The sequence below is a fragment of the Salmo trutta genome, chromosome 6, assembly GCF_901001165.1.
Source record: "Salmo trutta chromosome 6, fSalTru1.1, whole genome shotgun sequence".
NCBI lineage: Eukaryota > Metazoa > Chordata > Actinopteri > Salmoniformes > Salmonidae > Salmo > Salmo trutta.
This window is the reverse complement of record NC_042962.1, coordinates 23,575,363-23,594,271: the sequence shown is the minus strand read 5'-3', so window position 1 is coordinate 23,594,271 and position 18,909 is coordinate 23,575,363. Positions and strand designations below refer to the sequence as shown.

At 40.9% G+C, this 18,909-nt stretch overlaps 1 protein-coding gene across 1 annotated transcript in view; it reads left to right on the top strand.

Moving 5' to 3' along the window:
- Positions 1 to 18,909, top strand: part of gpr158a (G protein-coupled receptor 158a) — a 105,591-nt gene that overhangs the window by 10,808 nt on the left and 75,874 nt on the right. The window contains exon 2 of the mRNA XM_029755823.1: positions 11,477 to 11,582. Within this exon, the coding sequence (XP_029611683.1) occupies positions 11,477 to 11,582 (106 nt within the window). The remainder of the gene's footprint in view (positions 1 to 11,476; positions 11,583 to 18,909) is intronic.

Sequence of the window (18,909 nt, the reverse complement as noted above, 5' to 3'; positions counted from 1 at the left end):
TAAATAGAAATTGCAACCAACTTTCTATGGCTTGTTTTAAAAATAGCAATATTTGGGAGATTATTTCCTTTTCAAACAACTGAAAGTGCGAGGTTGTAATCTGAATAAAGGGAAAAAGGCCATTCTTGAACATGGGGTGAGACATTCTTATTAATTGGCTAGAGAACCAGTTTGGATTTAAGTATAGCTTTTGTATGACTGAAGCCTTTAGTGAGAGGTCTAATGCTTTAATATTTTATCATTTCTGCCCTCTGAATTCATATTCATTATATAAATAGGACCGTTTAATTTTGTATGGCTTGCTGTTCCAAATAAAATTGAATATTTTTTATATCATATAATTTAAATAACTGTTTGCTAGGTGTAGGCAAGACCATAAGGAAATAGGTAAACTGGGATATGACTAAAGAGTCAGGGTGATTTTTCCACAAATAGACAGGTATTTTCCTTTCCATGGTAGTAAGATCTTGTCTATTTTTGCTTACTTTCTATAAAAATGTATTGGAGTGAGATAATTTCTTTATTTCGGAATATGTATACAGAGTATGTCCATATCAGACTATTTACTGGTAAACTACACAGCAATGTAAAAGTTGCATTTTCTTGTGATCCAATAAATAATATAGTACATTTATCATCATTTGGTTGTAATCCAGAGAGGTTAGAAAAAGTATCTAGATCCTCTCTGAGGCTGTGGAGGGATCCAAATAGTGGATTTCAGCGTACAATGACACCTTTGTTTTTAAGCCCTGTGTTTCTAACCCCTTGATATTATTGTTGGATCTGTTTTTAATAGCTAATATTTCGATGGCCATAATAAATAGAAATGCCAATAGTGGACCACCTTGTTTTACTCCTCTTCACAGTTGAAAACTTTCTGGGAAGTAGCCATTATTTAATATTTAACACCTAGGGTTACTATACATGACTTCAACCCATTTTATAAAAGATTCTCCAAAATTGAAATATTCCAGGCATTTATATATAACCTCCAGTCGTACTTTATCAAAAGCTTTTTCAAAGTCAGCTATGAATAGCAGACCTGGTTTCCCAGATTTTTCATAGTGTTTTATTGTTTCCAGTACTTGTTTTATATTATCTCCAATGTATCGTCCATGTAAAAAAACCTGTCTGATTAGAATGAATAATATCTGACAATACCTTTTCAATTCTATGCGCTATACATTTTGCTAGAATTTTTGCACCACAACACTGAAGTGTAAGGGCCCCCAATTTTTTTTAATGGACTGGATCTTTATATTTACCACTTGTAGCCTGCTTCAGTAATAATTCAATCAGACCTTCTTGTTGAGTGTCGGATAATCTACCATTTACATCGGAGAGGTTAAACATGCTAATAATGGTCCTCTGAGTATATCAAAAGCTTGGTATACCTCAACTGGTATGCCATCCAGCCCTGGAGTTTTCCCGGCCTTAAAGGCTTTAATAGCATCAAGAAGTTCCTCCTCTGCCTTCACATGAGTCTTTCTGTACAGCTGTTCATTTTACATTATTAATAGAACAAAAATCCATACAATTAGCTTCAGTTAGAGGAGATGGAGGAGAATGAAACGAAAACAAATTGCTTCCTCTTTCAAAATCTAATTTGGTGAATCATGGGTGACAAGTTTCAGTAAATTATTTTTGGTAGCATTTATATGTTGAAGATTAAAAAATAATTTGGTGCATTTTCCCCCGTATTCCATCAAGTTTTTAAATTTTTTTAATAATATATTACACTTTCTTTCTTGAATAAGTTCCTGCATTTCTTTTTGTTTTTCCTCTAACTTATTCTGAGCCTCTATGGTACAGTTTTTAATCGCTATCTATCTGTTCTGTTAGACCTTCTATTTCCTTTGTTAATATGGACTCTTTTGACAAAAAAAGCTTTTGTTTTAGAGCTGAGTACTGAATTGAATAGCCACTAAAGGCACATTTAAAAGTGTCCCATACAATAAGGGGATCTGCTGTACCTATGTTTTGCCGGAAAAATTCTGTTATAAATTCCCCTGTCCTAGTTAAAAACAAGTTATCAACAACAAATAGGCTTTGATAAAATTTGCAATATGCTCGCATACATAGGCTAATATTAGCACGGCATTGTGGCTGACTGGTCCATTAGAGGAAGTGGAACCCCCCCTGTCCGATGCTCATCCTTTCTCCCACTGTTCTTTAGAACCCGCAATGAATGGAGATGGAGAAAAAAAGAGACCTCTCTGATTCCTGGGACAAGACTCTTTCCTGTTCCCTGTGATCTTTCAGTCTTTGTGCCTGAGGGCCCAATGACCACTATGATGCCTTTGGAGCCTGCTCCTTGTGGCTGCCCAGATTAAATTGCACTCCAACGGTGTCGTTTTTATTCATTCACTGCCTCTGTCGGATAGAGCCATGGTTCTAGGCATTTGGACGCTTCGGAAAACTGCACGTGCTTCAGACTTTTTGCGTACCATATGGCCACTTTGGCTTGGCTGCTGAAAATTGCCTGGGGAATTTGGCTTAGGCTCCAAAAGAGATGGATGAATTCGGAAGAAAAAAGCCAAATGAAGCTTTTCAGGGTATTTTGGACAAGATGTGACGAGCAGACAGTGTGTTATCTCATGATCCAGAGGGCAGAACATCATTTTTTTGTTTGGTGGGAAAGCAATGTCTTGTTATCTGAGCACTGGCTGGGGGTGTGGGTCAGGCGAGGTCGTAGCAAGAGTTATTAATAATGACATACTGTAGGTAGGGAGTGTTTGTCCACACATCACATTATGTCCACTGGGTACACTATAAACCAGTTCACTTGCACCTGGAGAAGGTGCTTCACCAGCAACATTCATAGCAACATGTGTACGTGCTTGTGTGTGTGTGACTGGGAGAAGTACTAGGAGTAATATTAATATGTCCTAGTACATAGTATCAATTTATGTACACATCCAAACATTACTTTTTAGGTAGTTGAGACTGAATGATTGTATGATTGTGTCAGAGGCAGAACATTGAAATGCATTATTTTCAAAATAACGTTTACCGGTATCTAGTTTTGGCAGCAGCTGGTAGCACCATAGGAGGACGGAGAAATTGCACCTTTTTTATTTTCTCATCTCTGTCGGTATCTGCTTGTGCCAAGCTGTTCTCCAAATCACAGTGAGGTTGCCAACAGCAGGTGCAGGTAAATCAGGTGCAAACACCTGCTGCACCTAGAGTAAAAATAAACAAGGTGAAAAGATAGCAGCATACTGTGACTGAATAGCACAGTCAACCTCCTATATCCTCTCTCCAATCGGAACTCACCGTCCGCATAAGCCTCATGGATCTAACCGACTACAGGTCAAACACTATTTCATGAGATTCTCCTATGTTAAAGGGATAGTACGAGATTTTGTCAATCAATCCCTTTTTATGTCTCTGCGTGCAGTTTGAAGGAAGTTGAAGGTAGTTTCCCAACCCATTGCTATCTAGCGTTAGTGCAATGACTGGAAGTCTACTGGAATAGCTCCTCTTCATTACCACTAATGAGAAAAATATATTAATTTCCTCAGCTCTTATTGTTGAGGAGGGAGGTGTAAGGATGACTTGTCATTAGGAATGAGTGCTGGGTTGGAAATTGTTATCTGTTATTGATACACTCTTAGAAAAAGGGTTACAAAAGGGTTATTTGGCTGTTCCCGTAGGACAACCTTTTTTGCTTCCAATTAAAACTATGTAGAACCGCCTGTATAAAGGATTTTACATGGAACCCAAAAGGGTTCTACCTGGAACCAAAAGTATTCTACCTGGAACCAAAAATGGATATTCAAAGGGTTCTTCTTTTTTCTAAAAGTGTATTGCACAGGAGCATTATTCTGTGGCACTGGGAGCAAAAAAAAAACATTAGAAATCGTAAGCACGGTAAAGCCTAATTAACAAATCTGCAGGTGTAGGGACCTTGTTCCATTTTTTCTCAGTCGATAAATCACAAGATAATGGTACATGGATAGTGGTGTCCATTTTTATTTTTTTTTACATATAGACCAGCCTGGTCTCATAGACTAGACGTAACATAGTAAAGCTAAATTCGGGACACTCAAATTAGTATGCTATGTTACGTTTGGTATGGTTACATAAGACAGAAGGCTACTTAAGGCACAAAATAATGTAGAGTGGTTGGTTAGGGTGGATGGATGGATGGATAGACGTATAACGTGAATGTCTAGCAACCCAAAGGTTGTGTGTTCGAATCTCATCACAGACAACTGTAGCATTTTAGCTAATTTGAAACTACTTACGGCTTTTAGCTACTTTGCAACTACTTAGCGTGTTAGCTAACCCTTCCCCTAACCCTAACCTTGACCCTTTAACTCTTAACCTTAACCGCTAGCCTAGCCACCTAGCTAACGTTTACCACAACAAATTTGAATTTGTAACTTATCATACGTTTTGCAAATTCGTAACATCAAATCAAATCAAAGTGTATTGGTCACATACACATGGTTAGCAGATGTTATTGCGAGTGTAGCGAAATGCTTATGCTTCTAGATCGACGGTGCAGCAGTATCTAACAGGTAATATCTAACAATTCCACAACAAATCCTAATACACACAATCTAGTAAAGGAATGGAATAAGAATATATAAGTTTAAAATATATGGATGAGCAGTAACAGAGCGGCTAAGATGCAATAGATAGTAAAGAATAGATAGTGAAGGATATAGTATACATTATATACATATGAGATGAGTAATGTGAGGTATGTAAACATTCTTAAAGTGGCATTATTAAAGTGACTAGTGTTCCATGTTTTAAAGTGGCCAATGATATCAAGTCTGTAGGGAGGCAGCCGCCTCTCTGTGCTAGTGGTGGCTGTTTAACAATCTGATGGCCTTGAGATAGAAGCTGTTTTTCAATCTCTCTGTCCCAGCTTTGGTGCACATGTACTGACCTCGCCTTCTGGATGGAAGCGAGGTGAACAGGTAGTGGCTCGGGTGGTTATTGTCCTTGATGATCTTTTTTATCTTCCTGTGACATCGGGTGCTGTAGGTGTCCTGGAGGGCAGGTAGTTTGCCCCCGGTGATGCGTTGTGCAGACCGCACCACCCTGTGGAGAGTCTTGCGGTTGTGGGCAGTGCAGTTTCCGTACATATTGTACGAAATACAATTGGTAACATATCATACGAATTGTAATTTTTTTGTGGCAAACGTTAGCTAGGTGGCTAACATTAGCTAGGCTAGAGGTTGGTGTTAGGGGTTGAGGTTAGGGTAACATATCATACGAAATGGATGATGGACACAAATTAATACATATCACAAGACATGTAACATATCATACTAATTTGGGTGTCCCGAATTTACATTTACTATGTTACGTCTACCCCTGAGTCCAGGTTGCAGCGACGGGTTGCCTGACAACTTCACGAAAATTATGTGTGCGCAACGATGAGGCAGAAGGCTGTGTGTTTTATGATTCTTGATGGTCAGATAGCTAGCAACAAGTACAATAAGCTGCCATGTGGGGAATCTTAGTTGGCTTGTTTTCAGCTAGTTCTTGATACCATATCTTGTTTTGAGGTATTTTGACTTATGTCAGCCCTGTACTAATATGGCTAAAATTCACTAGCTAGCTTACCAACAACTGTAACAATGTATTTGAAAGACAACAAGTACTTATTGTGAAAATGTATTTATGTTTTCAATAAACATTTGGAGACAAAATATAGTTCAAATGTTCTCAATCAATAAGCCTTTGGAGATGACAGTTGTTTTGCCCTAAAGTTGCGCACGCAACAGTTTTGTTGCTAAACAACCCATCCGTCTATGTAACCTACCTAAGAAACTGGGGAAATACCGCCCTTGTGTTGAGTGTGCGTGCACACGTACATGCATCTCTGTTTCCACATTTGTGTGTGTGCACATACGTGTGTGTGTGTGTGTTCGTATGTGCATATGCATGTGTGTTCGAGAGGGGATTACAGCCAGTCGATGAACAGAATGCTGTTGCAGTTCAGTGAAATGTCAATATTGGCCTTACAAGCTCCTGCCATTCCATTTTCAGTAGCAGGTTCACTTCTTCATCAACCTTGCTTTAAGTGTTTCGCCTCTAGCCAAGCGTTTCCTATAATTGTACAATGATTTCTATGCATGTCACTGCAATGTGTCTAGTACCAATTACTAATAATAACTCCTACAAGGGTTATTGTAAATACGTAATTATACAGATTAGAAGTAGTATTTACTTTGTAGTACTAGTTCAGGACGTTTTTCTTATAGATACAGTACCAGTCAACAATTTGGACAGATCTACTCATTCAAGGGTTTTTATTTATTTTTGACTATATTATACATTGTAGAATAATAGTGAAGACATTGAAAACTATGAAATAACATATATGGAATCATGTAGTAACCAAAAAAGTGTTAAACAAATCAAAATATATTTTATATTTAATATTCTTCAAAGTAGCCACCCTTTGCCTTGACAGCTTCGCACACTCTTGGCATTCTCTCATCCAGCTTCCTGAGGTAGTCACCTGGAATGCATTTCAATTAATAGGTGTGCCTTGTTAAAAGTTAATTTGTGGAATTTCTGTCCTTATTAATGCGTTTGAGCTAATCAGTTGTGTTGTGACAAGGTAGGGGTGGTATACAGAAGATATCCCTATTTGGTAAAAGACCAAGTCCATATTATGGCAAGAACAGCTCAAATAAGCAAAGAGAAACGACAGTCCATCATTACTTTTAAGACATGAAGGTCAGTCAATCCGGAAAATTTCAAGAACTTTGAAAGTTTCTTCAAGTGCAGTCTCAAAAACCATCAAGCGCTATTGTAATGTGGTCTGTGTGTAGCTGGTGTAGAGGAGTCAGGCGCAGGACAGCAGATATGAGTAAATAAAGGTATTTTACTCAAAAATGTCAAAAACAATACAAAATAAGCGAGCCCACATAAACGGACCGTATTACATAAAAAACAATCACTCACAAACAAACATGGGGGAACAGAGGGTTAAATAATGAACATGTAATTGGGGAATTGAAACCAGGTGTGTAAGACAAAGACAAAACAAATGGAAAATGAAAAGTGGATCGGCGATGGCTAGAAGGCCGGTGACGTTGACCGCCGAACGCCGCCCGTACAAGGAGAGGGACCGACTTTGGCGGAAGTCGTGACAGCTATGATGAAACTGGCTCTCATGAGGACCACCACAGGAAAGGAAGACCCAGAGTTACCTCTGCTGCAGAGGATAAGTTCATTAGAGTTACCAGCCCAAATAAATGCTTCACAGAGTTCAAGTAACAGACACATCTTGACATAAACTGTTCAGAGGAGACTTCGTGAATCAAGCCTCCATGGTCGAATTACTGCAAAGAAACCACTACTAAAGGACACCGATAAGAAGAAGAGACTTGCTTGGGCCAAGAAACATGAGCAATGGACATTAGAACGATGGAAATCTGTCCTTTGGTCTGATGAGTCCAAAGTTGACATGTTTGGTTCCAACCGCCATGTCTTTGTGAGACACAGAGTAGGTGAACGGATGATCTCCGCATGTGTGGTTCCCACCTTGAAGCATGGAGGAGGAGGTGTGATGGTGTGGGGGTGTTTTGCTGTTGACACTGTCTGTGATTTGTTTAGAATTCAAGGCACACTTAACTAGCATTTCTACCAAAAATCAAATCAGATTTTATTTGTCACATACGCATGTTTAGCAGATGTTATGGCGGGTGTAGCGAAATGCCTGTGTTTCTAGCTTTAACAGTGCAGTAATATCTGACAGTAATATGTAACAATTTCACAACAATACACACAAATCTAATGTAAAGGAATGGAATTAAGAATATATAAATATTGGGCGAGCAATATCAGAGCGGCATAGACTTAGATACAGTAGAATATGATAGAATACAGTATATCCACATGAGATGAGTAATACAAAATTTGTAAACTTTATTAAAGTGACTAGTGTTCCATTATTAAAGTGGCCAGTGATTCCAAGTCTGTGTATATAGAGCAGCAACCTCTTATGTGCTAGTGATGGCTATTTAACAGAATTTAACAGTCTGATGGCCTTGAGATAGAAGCTGTTATTCAGTCTCTCGGTCCCAGCTTTGATGCACCTGTACTGACCTCGGCTTCTGGATGATAGTTGGGTGAACAAGCTGTGGCTTGGGTGGTTGTTGTCCTTGATTATCTTTTTGGCCTTCCTGTGACATCGGATGCTGTAGGTGTCCTGGAGGGCAGGTAGTTTGCCCCCAGTGATGCGTTGGGCAGACCGCACCACCCTCTGAAGATCCCTGCTGTTGCGGGCGGTGCAGTTGCCATACCAGGTGGTGATACAGCCCGACAGGATGCTCTCAATTGTGCATCTGTAAAAGTTTGAGGGTTTTAGGTGCCAAGCCAAATTTCTTCATGCTCCTGAGGTTGAAGAGGTGCTGTTGCGCCTTCTCACCACGCTGTCTTTGTGGGTGAACCATTTCAGTTTGTCAATGACATGTACGCTGAGGAACTTGAAGCTTTCCACCTTCTCCATTGCGGTCCTATTTAAATGGATAGGGGGATTCTCCCGCTGTTGTTTCCTGAAGTCCACGATCAACTCCTTTGATTTGTTGAGGTTGGGTGAGAGGTTATTTTCCTGGCACCACACTTCCAGGGCCCTCACCTCCTCTCTGTAGGCTATCTCGTCATTGTTGGCTACTACTGTTGTGTCGTCTGCAAAGTTGATGATTGAGTTGGAAGCGTGCGAGGCCACACAGTCATGGGTGAACAGGGAGTACAGGAGGGGGCTGAGCACGCATCCTTGTGGGGCCCCAGTGTTGAGTATCAGCAAAGTGGAGGGGTTTTTTCCTACCTTCACCACCTGGGGCGGCCCGTCAGGAAGTCTAGGACCCAATTGAACAGGGTGGGGTTCAGACCCATGGCCTCAAGCTTAATGATGAGCTTGGAGGATACTATGGTGTTGAATGCTGAGCTATAGTCAATGAACAGCATTCTTACATAGGTATTCCTCTTGTCCAGATGGTATAGGGCAGTGTGCAGTGCGATGGCGATTGCATTGTCTGTGGATCTATTGGGGCGGTAAGCAAATTGAAGTGGGTCTAGTGTGTCAGGTAAGGTAGAGGTGATATGATCCTTGACTAGTCTCTCGAAGCACTTTATGATGACAGAAGTGAGTGCTACGGGGCGATAGTAATTTAGTTCAGTAACCTTTGCTTTCTTGGGTAGAGGAACAATGGTGGACATCTTGAAGCATGTGGGGACAGTAGACTGGGATAAGGAGAGAGTGAATATGTCCGTAAACACTCCAGCCAGCTGGTCTGTGCATCCTCTGAGGACACGGCTAGGGATGCCACCTTGCGAGGGTTAACACGTTTAAATGTCTTACTCACGTTGGCCACGGAGAAGTAGAGCCCACAGTCCTTGGTAGCGGGCCGCATCAGTGGCACTGTGTTGTCCTCAAAGCGGGCGAAGAAGGTGTTTAGCTAGTCTGGAAACAAGACATCGGTGTCCGCGACGTGGCTCGTTTTCCCTTTGTAGTCCGTGATTGTCTGTTGACCCGTCTCGTGTCTGAGCCGTTGAATTGCGACTCCACTTTGTCTCTATACTGACGTTTTGCGGAGGGAATAACTACACTGTTTGTATTCGGTCATATTCCCAGTAACCTTGCCATGGTTGAATGCATTGGTTCGCACTTTCAGTTTTGCACGTATGCTTTCATCTAGCCACGGTTTCTGGTTTGGGTAGGTTTTAATAGTCACACTGGGTACAACATCTTCTATACACTTCCTGATAAACTCAGTCGCTGTATCAGTATATGCGTAGATATTATTCTTAGAGGCTACCCAGAACATATCCCAGTCCTCGTGATCAAAACAATCTTGAAACGTGGATTCCGATTGGTCCGACCAGCATTGAATTGTCCTTAGCACCGGTACTTCCTGTTTGAGTTTCTGCTTATAGGAAGGGAGGAGCAAAATGGAGTCGTGATCAGATTTCCCGAAAGGAGGGTGGGGATGGACCTTGTAGGCATCCCGGAAGTTGGAGTAGCAGTGGTGGAGTGTTTTAGCAGCGCGAGTACCACAGTCAATGTGTTGATGGAATTTCTGCATTCTTTTCTTCAAATTTGCTTTGTTAAAATCCCCAGCTATGATAAATGCATTCTCAGGATATGTGGTTTCCAGTTTGCATAAAGTCCAGTGAAGTTCTTTGAGAGCCGTCGTGGTATCGGCTTGAGGGGGGATATACATATATGTGACTATAACCGAAGAGAATTATCTTGGGAGGTAATACAGTCAGTATTTAATTGTAAGGTATTCAAGGTCGGGTGAACAAAAGGACTTGAGTTCCTGTATGTTATCACAATCACACCATGAGTAGTTAATCATGCAACATGCACTCCCGCCCTTCTTCTTCGCGGAGAGATATTTATTCCTATCTCTGCGATGAACTAAGAACCTAACTGGCTGGACGGACACATACAGTATATCCCGAGAGAGCCATGTTTCCGTGAAACAGAGTATGTTACAATCCCTGATGTCTCTCTGGAAAGAAATCCTTGCCCTGAGCTCATCCACTTTATTATCCAGAGACTGAAAATAATTGACGAGTAATATACTCGGAAGCGGTGGGTGGTGTGTGCGCCTCCTAAGTTGGACTAGAAGATCTCTCCAGGTACCTCTCCTCTGCCGGCGCTGTTTTGGTTCGGCCTCTGGAATCATTTCAATTGCCCTGGGGGTACGAACAAGGATTCGATTCGGGAAAGTTGTATTCCTGGTCGTAATGCTGGTAGTGCTGGTGAGTTACCGCCACTCTGATATCCAAAAGTTCTTCCTGGCTGTATGAAATAACACAAAAAATATTCTGGGCTAATAATGTAAGAAATAACACATAAAAAAAACAAAATACTGCAAATTTTCCTAAGAGCTAGAAGCACGGCAGCACTCTCTGTTAGTGCCATTTTGCAGCGATACGCCATCCCACCTGGTTTGTGCTTGGTGGGACTATCATTTGTTTTTCAACAGGACAATGACCCAAAACACACCTCCAGGCTGTGTAAGGGCTATTTGACCAAGGAGAGTGATGGAGTGCTGCATCAGATGACATGGCCTCCACAATCACCCGACCTAACCCAATTGAGATGGTTTGGGATGAGTTTGACCGCAGAGTGTAGGAAAGCAGCCAACAAGTGCTCAGTATATGTGGGAACTCCTTCAAGACTGTTGGAAAAGTATTCCAGGGGAATCTGGTTGAGAGAATGCCAAGAGTGTGCAAAGCTGTCAATAAGGCGAAGGGTGGCTACTAAATATATTTTGATTTGTTTAACACTTTTTTGGTTATTACATGATTCCATATTCCATACAATGTAGAAAATAGTGAAAATAAAGAAAAGTCCTTGAATGAGTAGGTGTGTCCAAACTTTTGACTAGTACTGTATATTTACAAGTACCATCAGATATACTGTATAACAGATAGATAGTCTGTAACGGGCTTTGGTAATACATCATTGTTTCTTCCTCTGTTTTAGGGGTGTGGTTCGAGTGGACGTCAATCTGCAGGATGTTGACATCGACCAGTGCTCTGCGGACGGCTGGTTTGCTGGGACCCATCGATGCAACCTGACTACTATGGAGGTAGCTACGTCTAATGGGTGCATGAATGACTGATTGATTTGTGTGTGTGTGCGTGCGTGTGGATGTGTTTGTGTGTGTGTGTGTGTGTGTGTGTGTGTGTGTGTGTGTGTGTGTGTGTGTGTGTGTGTGTGTTCGGGTGTGTGTATATGTGCGTATGTGTGTATGTGTATATGTGTGTGTGTGTATGTGCCTTCCATAAACCTGTACACTGACCTATGGCAAGTCACATTACAATGTCTTGAATGCCATGAATGGGTAAATGCTGAATCATTGCACCACTTGATCAATGGCAGATAGTATACTTGTATTTTATTGATGTTGTACATGTATCACAGGACTTGATAGTCACATTATGTTGCCTGTCATTGTATTGTTGGATTGGCTATATTTTGTCCCATTTTTTTAATTGAGGCTTACTCATTTCACTATACATTTTTATTAGGTAAATTCAATAATCCCAGAGTTGGATCATGTTCAGAAACATATAAACAAATTTCTCATTTTACACTACAACAATACGGTACACTGACTGCCTTTACTATTATATTTTTGTACCTACTGTACTTAATAGGTTTTTATAGCTATCAGCTAGTCTTTTGTCGATGGTCATAATGCTTTAACCTGCTGTTTTAGGATCATCATTGGGAATGATAGATTTTCAAGAGGCACTGTAGATCAGACTCCTTCATAATACATGTGATGTAATGGATTGCAGGGAGCTCCTTGAATAATTAATTTGTCTCTTTGTCTGAGCACTTCCACCTCTCCATGGACAGTTGGCTGGAGTAGGAGACTGGCAGAGTGTGTGTGTGTGTGTGTGTGTGTGTGTGTGTGTGTGTGTGTGTGTGTGTGTGTGAGTGTGTGTGTGTACACAATAATAGGCCTATGTGTGTTAGTGCAACTGTTTTCTCTCTCTGTGTTTGTATGCGGTCATTTTTTTGTGCTTGTTGATACAGTAACCCAGTTCAGTCTGGCCTTGGCCATGTCATTTATCTGGCCTTGACCCTGTACTATATCTGGCCTTGGCCCTGTAATATATCTGGCCTTGGCCCTGTAATATATCTGGCCTTGGCCCTGTAATATATCTGGACTTGGCCCTGAAATATATCTGGCCTTGGCCCTGTAATATACCTGGCCTTTGCCCTGTAATATACCTGGCCTTGGCCCTGTAATATACCTGGCCTTGGCCCTGTAATATATCTGGCCTTGGCCCTGTAATATACCTGGCCTTGACCCTGTAATATATCTGGCCTTGGCCCTGTAATATATCTGGCCTTGGCCCTGTAATATATCTGGCCTTGGCCCTGTAATATATCTGGCCTTGGCCCTGTAATAAATCTGGCCTTGGCCCTGTAATAAATCTGGCCTTGGCCCTGTAATATCTCTGGCCTTGGCCTTGTAATATCTCTGGCCTTGGCCTTGTAATATATCTGGCCTTGGCCCTGTAATATATCTGGCCTTGGCCCTGTAATATATCTGGCCTTGGCCCTGTAATATATCTGGACTTGGCCCTGTAATATATCTGGCCTTGGCCCTGTAATATCTCTGGCCTTGGCCCTGTAATATATCTGGCCTTGCATACTGTATGTAATAGGAGCTTGACAACTATATGACAGCTTTGTGAATGTGATAGTAATCCGTAAGAAAGAAACCCTTGACGGTACAGTATTTTTCTCCAGTATAGACACTCACCGCTATCCTCAGACCTTGTGTTGCTGCCTGCAGCTGCTGTACTCATCTGAACTTACTGTAGTGCCATCAATGAGTCGATGTCAGCAATGTATCTGTTACAGTTAACAGCTTGCTTTTTCTATAGGATCGTGCTACAGTATGAGGTAAAGTAGAGGTGAGGGGAGAGTGGGGCTTCTCTAGTGATGGAGACTACCTCTATAAATAGCACATTGGACTGCAATGTAATAAAGACGTGCTCAGCAGTGCTGTAATGTGATAAAAAAAAACAAGGACTAATTTTGTTGTATTACCGTGCTTCTGTTTCACACAGAAACTGTACAATTCTCCACTGAAACTATCCCACTGTTACCCTAAATAAAAAGGGTTTTGAGGTGTGTAGGTCTTGTCAGGTGGGTGTGAAGAATCAGGAGTCAGGTAGGATTCAGGTGCAAATGGTGGTATTTATTTATAGATGGTGAGCTGGATCCATTAGTATTGACAAGACATTGACAACACTGACATACTGTATAGACTTTCAAGATAACAAGCAGATAAACTTAATAGGCAGAGTACCTTCAAACTAGGTATTGTGCATATAAGTTCCTATAAGTTCCTCACACAGCTGAGTTTACACTCCAGCCTTACCCTTACGGAAAAAAACACGAATTTCACATGTGAAGAGTTCCAAAAAACATTTTTTTTAATGTGATCGTACATGTGAAGTTAATGTGATAACATGTGACAACATGTAAAGCAACGTGATAATATGAGACTATATATGTGAAAACGTGATCACAGTTTCAATAGCAATGGCTAATACATACACATTTCATATGCATTTCAACATATCAGGACATAATATCACAAACATTCAACTAATAATAAAATTGGGGAAAATACCCCTCAACATAGAGCATTTTAGTTGTAATTATATTTTAATTAGACCTGCTGGATAACTAGGAGCATGTCCTTTCTTATAAATACCTGGGCATTTGGATCAATGATAAATTGTATTTTAAAACACAGTCTTAATTTAAGTATTTGTGTCTAACTTTTAATGTGTAATTGCTTGGTGCTCTTGTAATGCAGGGCTCCTTCGAAAAAGAGACATTGGTCTCAATGGGACTCAATGGGACAAGTTAAAAGGGATACTTCGTGATTTATGTCTCTGTGTCCAGTATGAAGGAAGTTAGAGGTACTGTAGTTTTGCGAGCCGATGCTAAATAGCATTAGCACAATGCCTGGAATTCTATGGGTACTCATAGACTTCCAGTTATTGCACTAACGCTAGCATCTAATGAATTTGAGAATGATTAGTTGCTGCATTCAAAGTCGGCCGTGCTACCCTACTTGATGGCACCATATAGGACTATAAGGGCTGAACAGATGGACATGGGGCCATGAAATTTGGTATATAAACATCATGTATACAGTGCATTCGGAAAGTATTCAGACCCCTTGACTTTTACACATTTTGTTATGTTACAGCCATCTTCTAAAATTAATTAAATAGTTTTTTTCCTCATCAATCTACACACAATACCCCATAATGACAAAGAAAAACAGTTTTTTATACATTTTTGCACATTTTTTACAAATGAGAAACTGAAATATATCACATTTACATAAGTATTCAGACCCTTTACTCAGTACTTTGTTGAAGCACCTTTGGCAGCGATTACAGTCTCGAGTCTTCTTGGGTATGATGCTACAACCTTGGCACACATGGATTTGGGATGTTTCTACCATTCTTCTCTGCAGATCCTCTCAAGCTCTGTCAGGTTAAATGGGGAGCGTCACTGCACAGCTATTTTCAGGTCTCTCCAGAGAAGTTCGATTGGGTTCAAGTCCTGGTTCTGGTTGGGCCACTCAAGGACATTCAGAGACTTGTCCCGTAGCCACTCCTGCATTGTCTTGGCTGTGTGCTTAAGGTCATTGTCCTGTTGGAAGGTGAACTTTCACCCCAGTCTGAGGTCCTGAGTGCTCTGGAGCAGGTTTTCATCAAGGATCTCTCTTTACTTTGCTCTGTTCTTCTTTCCCTTGATCCTCCCAGTCCATGCCACCGAAAAACATCCCCACAGCATGATGCTGCCACCACCATGCTTCACCGTAGTTATGGTGCCAGGTTTCCTCCAGGCGTGATGCTTGGCATTCAGGCCAAAGAGTTCAATCTTGGTTTCATCAGACCAGAGAATCTTGTTTCTCATGGTCTGAGAGTCTTTAGGTGCCTTTTAACAAACTCCAAGCGGTCTTTCGTGTGCCTTTTACTGAGGAGTGGCTTCCGTCTGGCCACACTACCATAAAGGCCTGATTGGTGGAGTACTGCAGAGATGGTTGTCCTTCTGGAAGGTTCTCCCATCTCCACATTAGAACTCTGGAGCTCTGTCAGAAGGACCATCGGGTTCTTGGTCACCTCCCTGACCAAGACCCTTTCCCCCAATTGCTCAGTTTGGCTGGGCGGCCAGCTCAAGGAAGGGTCTTGGTGATTTCAAACTTCTTCCAGAAGGATGTAAGGCCACTGTGTTCTGGGGTCCTTCAGTGCTGCAGAAATGTTTTTGTACCCTTCCCCTAGATCTGTGCCTTGACACAATCTTGCCTCGGAGCTCTACGGACAATTCCTTTTACCCCATGGCTTGGTTTTTGCACTGACATGCACTGCCAACTGTGGGACCTTATATAATCAGGTGTGTGCCTTTCCAAATCATGTCCAATCAATTGAATTTACCACAGGTGGACTTCAATCAAGTTGTAGAAATATCTCAAGGATGATCAATGGAAACAGGATGCAACTGAGCTCAATTTCAAATCTCATAGCAAAGGGTCTGAATACTTATGTAAATAAGGTATTTCTGTTTTTCAAAATGGTATTGAGAGATGATTGCACATAAAGGAAGATAGTCCCTACATTATAGAATGCTTGCTTTGTCATACAATTCCTATTCTGTCCTTTCCGTCATCCTGTGAACCCCTTTCATTGCTGCTCACAGCTATATTTGCTATTTGCTATTGATTGATTGTTTGACAAAGGGTACTTTTTCGACTGAAGTGTCTTGTTTCCCAATTATCATCAATGTATCCCCCTCTATCCAAATAATGGTATTTCTCTGTTAGCTATTTTCCTCCTTTCCTACTACAACAGTGCCAGTGTAATTGATTGTTTCCCTTCATTAAATGTTTGACAATGTAAGGGGTTAATACAGCACCCCACCCATATCTTACCCCACTGTTCAAGCTGCTGTTTGGCCAGCCAACCATGCAACTAGCCCAAACTGAGATGGAGGCAGACGGATGTCTGATTCATCACAGAGAGAAAAAACAAAATGAGGCCCAGTCTGTCTCTCTGTCTGAAAAAGACCCAAAGAAACAGCAACAACCCGACAACAACAACCAATGTTTATTTTCTGCCAGACATCGCTATTTTAAGATCCAACCCCCATATCCGTTTGAATCGATCTATTCCCACTGACTCATCCAGCTTTTGTCCTTATTGATCATTTTCACTATCTTAAATTTTTTGCCAACCTTTACGTAAAGTAGACTGGGAAAATATGAGCATTTGAAGGAGCTGTTTTGTAACATAACTGACTGCCAAACAAATACGGTGGATTGCATAAGCCGTAATATGTTTTACCTTTGTAATGTCTGAAATAATCAGTGGTTGTGTATGTGTCTGTGTGCATGCATGCACAGTTTTGTTCTCTATCGTGAAGTTTGCTAAAAGTACATATTTAGTTAGCCTTTTCTCCTTGCCTGTCTTTTAGATGTGTCATGAAGGAGATAAATGTCTTCAAAGAGATGTGGTGGTAATGAAAGGGGCTTCACTGCATGGTGGCTCAGGAACAGTTTCTATGAGGCCTCTTAGAATCAGAAAACAACCACGATGATCAGTTAAAGTACACCGTCTTCTCCTTCCAACATCAACATGCTTACATCTGTATAGAAATGTTTGCATCCACCAAGTGTCCTTGTACAATCATCCTGCACATTCTGAATTCTGAGATCCACCCAAGTTAATGTCAGATGTTAGCTTTTTTTTTAACCTCTTCCGGCTTACATTTCTGCTTATGGTCTGATTATGAAAATGACAGAACTCTGATGAAGGTGAGCGAGTGTTGCACCTTTTCCTTTGCAATGAAAATTACAGCAAGGCATGAGGAAGTAATATTGGGAAAAGGGTAGTCTGGCGGACCAGCCAGTGATAGCTAGCTCGTTTTACTCATACTTCAGGTGATAGAAATCTGAACGCACTACCAGCGTTTTTAAAAGTTGGTTTAATAATACTTTCATGTGCATATATCGTCTCAAATTTCAAGCAGCATAAGGACCAACACCCAGACAACCAGTAAGTAAGTTCAAATTAATTCCATTCAACATTTCGGCTTGGAGCGGTCCTTAGGAGGACCCTTTCCAAATAATTCCATTCCATTCTACCAGAGGGTGCATTAGAGATGTAGGATCTTAATTTGATCACCCTGTAGCAGGAGAACTCTCCTGCAATGCAGGAAATGTAAAACTTGTAGTTTCTTTGAGGTTAAAAAAGGCTTTTGAAGTTTGTAGATTCCACTTTGGAATTTCAGACTTAATTTTCCTTTATGAAAAATGTATCAATCCATTCAGAAATGTCCATTAATTATAATCCACATAATAATTCACATTTCCTGTTGCTGCAGGATTCTTTTCCTGCTTTAGCAAACTTGCTCAAACTTTATCTGTAGCTAGCTATTACCGGCTGGTACACCAGGCTAGGAAAAGGGGTGACCAAGCTATATTCAGTTAATATTTGTAAATAAATGTATATCACCGTTGAATACAAGAAGGCCAATGCCTACGGGGTGGAAGCATCAATCAGACTGCTTAGGCCAATGCCAATGCTACTTGGCCTGTCAAGGACAATATATGACAATCAATTTGGTCATGGATTCTAGGCATGGATTCATCCATTAGCTTAACAGCCAGGCTACTTGGACCGATTGGATCTCTATATAACAGTATCAGTAATGTTGTAAAGACTCAATGCATATTTAATGTATTAAATACAGCATATATATATATATATATATATATATATATATATATATTCTAATGGATACACAATGTTTGCAGCCATACTAGTGAGCCATAATGTACTTGCTATCGCTGCAGAAACATTTACAAACAAGATGGGCCTTCAATCGGGAAGCAAATAGGAGTCGAACCTGTCATACTTGACATTTTCCTTTTTCAATTTTTCTTCATCTCCAACTAATGGCACTTTCATTTGTGTGCTTCAGTGTTCTTCAAAAGTCTTGAACTTTGCCCTGGGGGCACCTTTCATGCAAGTACATAAAGTTGATGATGAATGTCTCAATCACTTAGCTTATTGCACAGAACAAGTGGTGAAGCCCTCAGGGACTGGCTGCTGAAGCCCAGTGGATGCAGTGACACATAGCCTGAATGATTGACCCAGCAGAATAACAGTGACTGCAGGCTTCACAAGGCTCTCAGTCACAGAGATTGGCTGTGGAGAAATGGTCGTACCTAGTGCTTGGCTGCACTGGCTGGCCTCAAATCAACAGGCAACATTGAGCAGGGTTGGGGTCAATTCCATCTATTTTCCAATCAATTCAGAAAGTACACTGAAATTCAAAATCAAACAATTTTCAATGCTTTTCAATGA